Source organism: Loa loa (genome assembly GCF_000183805.2).
Source record: "Loa loa unplaced genomic scaffold supercont3.8, whole genome shotgun sequence".
Classification (NCBI taxonomy): domain Eukaryota; kingdom Metazoa; phylum Nematoda; class Chromadorea; order Rhabditida; family Onchocercidae; genus Loa; species Loa loa.
Window position 1 is genome coordinate 653,657 of NW_018108188.1, and position 3,180 is coordinate 656,836.

Consider the following 3,180-nt stretch of genomic DNA (forward strand, 5'->3'; position numbering starts at 1 on the left):
TAATAATAATAATAATAATAATAATAATAATAATAATAATAATAATAATAATAATAATAATAATAATAATAATAATAATAATAATAATAATAATAATAATAATAATAATAATAATAATAATAACATTAATAATAACATTAATAATAACATTAATAATAACATTAATATTAATATTAATACTAATAATAATAATTATGAGCGGGAAAGAGGAAGAAAGCTTTACTACCACTTAAATTTTATGACTTACGCACTGTGACTTAAAAACGCCCTTTGGAACCTCTCGTGCAGTGTTAGTGGAACAGTTCTTCTGCCTATTCCATCCTTTTGTCTCCTCTTGTCACCGGTTCTCTCCTTGACATTCATTTAAAAAAAAATTTTAGCATTCCAAAATATCAGTCAAAACATCGTGCTGAAAACAACCCGTTTAGCTATCATAAAATTCTTGTTTCCATTCATATTTGCAATGCGGTATTGGATGGCTATTTAATCTTTGTACCATTACCGCCACCACCTTTCTGTATCTCTTTCTAGTTCTTCCGCTACAACAGTCAATTGCTTATTACAAATAAATCTCGAGCAAACTTCTCATATAATTCACAGGACTTGAAAATAGTTCTCCGATCATAGCAAGTGTAGTAGTATTTGATTATGTTGACTAAGATTCGGGGTTATCTTGGGAAATTTCTAAAATCCCAATATATTCACTATATTTCTTCGAAAACTTGAAAGGAAATTTCTGGAGAATAAAGTGATCGACTTGCTAAGTCTAATAACGAACCAATCTAAACAATGCACTAAAAAGCCCAATTTCCCTTCAGTGTTAAAATTTCCAATTTATACGAGATATCAAAATCTCTTCGACATTAATATTTTCTCACTTACCTATTATTCACTCAATTTTTTACGAGCATCTCCTCATTATGGGGGAAAAGTATGCATGTCCTAATGAGGTTGCGAGCTATGATGGCGGTGCATATGGCTCCGGTAAGTCTCCCATGCCAGACATGTCTCAAGTGAAAGATTGGAAAAGTATGTCTACGGGCAAGATAGGCTTGCTAATCTCCCGGCAACTATTCTAGGAGAAGGACAACTCTAACTTCAAAATCAGGTAGATGGAGCTCGTTTAGCTCTGTAAGGCCATCCATCTAAGAGAAGGTTGCTCGAACAAAATCAACGAGACTTCAAATCTTAAGGACTTCACTGTCACCGTTCTAGCTCGCTAAGTTCTGGCAGATAAACTTAGGAGCAAACAGTGGGGTCAATTCTGTACATGCTGTGCTTCACCTAAAAAACCCACTGCGTAGACTGGAAGGAAACACCCATATTTGTATCGTTTGCAGCAAGCATGGGTAAAGTCTTCCCAAATCTTCCCTCGCAAATAATAACATTCAGTAATGGAACTATGGTTGCATGCAAACACACAGAATACTTTAAAGAAGTGAGGAAGAGAATACACAACACGATTCCAAATAACATGACTAATTAATGACCGCATGTATCATATAACCCTCTTCCAAGTGGTCAACAAATATGGCACGATCGAATGATGTGTACATGACTTGCATTATTCCCTCTCTTGTAAAAGTATGTATCAAACGACAGAATCAAAATGTTTCCTATTACTGTTTAAATTTCGAGAGAGAATCACAGTTCAAATAATGCATTTCCAGGTTTGTACCATAAGTCCCATAATATTTACCGCCCAAAAGATTTCCCATACAATCTACAGTTACAAAAGCATCACAGATAATGGAAAATAGACAGGAGGTTATGTGACTTGCAATGTGTAAATAAATTATTATGCATAACCTTCCAATGTTCACTGCCCTTCTACTATAGCATCTCATCTATTGCCATTCAATTATCATACTACTTCATCTGTTCTTCCTTTCTTATTCTATACCTTGCCCTATTCTCTTTCCAATGTCTGCTTTTTCCTCGCAATTGCTCTTTTGATGATCTCCTCCTCTACGTAAGCTCTTTTCATTCTGCAAGGTCATCCACCTTTCAGTAATAAAATATTTGTAAACTCCTATCGTTTCAGATCTATTGATATTACAAGATGAGGAAGGAAGCAAAGAAGAAAAGTAAAAACAGGTCTGCTTCCAAAAGGGATCTCCAAAAGGGACCTTACCAAACCTAAATATACGCCAGCAGCACTACGTGATTCCCATATAACGCGATATTACATCATGTAGCCTGGATCAATAGCTGATGGGATGGACTTCTTCTTGTTTCACTGGTTGAACTCGTAAGACCGTGTCATTTGCATTCAAAAATATGATATGAAAACATGTGCTATTGGTATAATAGTTTTCTCTAGAACAGGGTGACAGTTTCGCTTAAAAATGTAACACAGAAAAGGAAAAAATGTGAGAAAGGTTTTTGAAAGGAAATGTGACCTGACTCTACTGATCGATATTTAGATTGAAGAATAGCGTGAATCATATATATAATTGACCCTTATGGACTCTCTGTTGATGTCATGCTTTTGGAACACACATACTATCTGATAACTACTCTCATTTACTATTTCTCCTCATTCTTCATCAATACCAATTCATCTGTAGATAGAACTAAATGACATAGACAATTATGAAATTTGTCCATTTCTAATGCTAATTTTATACCTATGGCAAGAAGGTTGAGGAAGAGGAATAAATGTTAAAGACTAATAGCTAAACCGATTTTCCAAAATATATGCAACGGATAGATGCATATATTTTAAAATTAACTACCACTTTAAAGAATTGAAACCAAACAAACCTGTCTGTTTCGAATTCACTAACTAGAGGTGGTGAGCTGGTCAGGTTTGGTGGACTGCTTCCCATTATATCCGTTGAAGGCGCTCTGTTCAAATCTGTAAATTTTTGACAGTAAAACAATTACAATAAAAATAAAGTAGAGAACAGAGAAATACTGCTAAGCAAGAATAGTCAAATTAAAAGGTGGATATTAAATGAAGAGGATAAACATTCTTTTCTAACAGTCATGCTCTCAATAACAGCGAAAATACTATGACCAAAATCCTAGGCAGATGTTGCCATAATTAATAGCAGCGATATGTAAATTTTTGGACAAGCCACTAGAACAAAGCATAATCCATAAGACTTTAAACGTTTTAGTTTTTTTAACTTCAACATTTCATTATATATATATATATATATATATATATATAAA

The 3,180-nt window shown here is 33.8% G+C and overlaps 1 protein-coding gene across 1 annotated transcript in view; it reads right to left on the minus strand.

Annotated features, from left to right (window-relative positions):
* The window catches only part of LOAG_16583 (hypothetical protein), a gene marked incomplete at its 3' end in the record, with an annotated part of 16,968 nt that overhangs the window by 11,841 nt on the left and 1,947 nt on the right, over positions 1–3,180 (minus strand). The window contains exon 3 of the mRNA XM_020449235.1: positions 2,767–2,860. Coding sequence (XP_020307304.1) covers positions 2,767–2,860 — 94 coding nt within the window. The remainder of the gene's footprint in view (positions 1–2,766; positions 2,861–3,180) is intronic.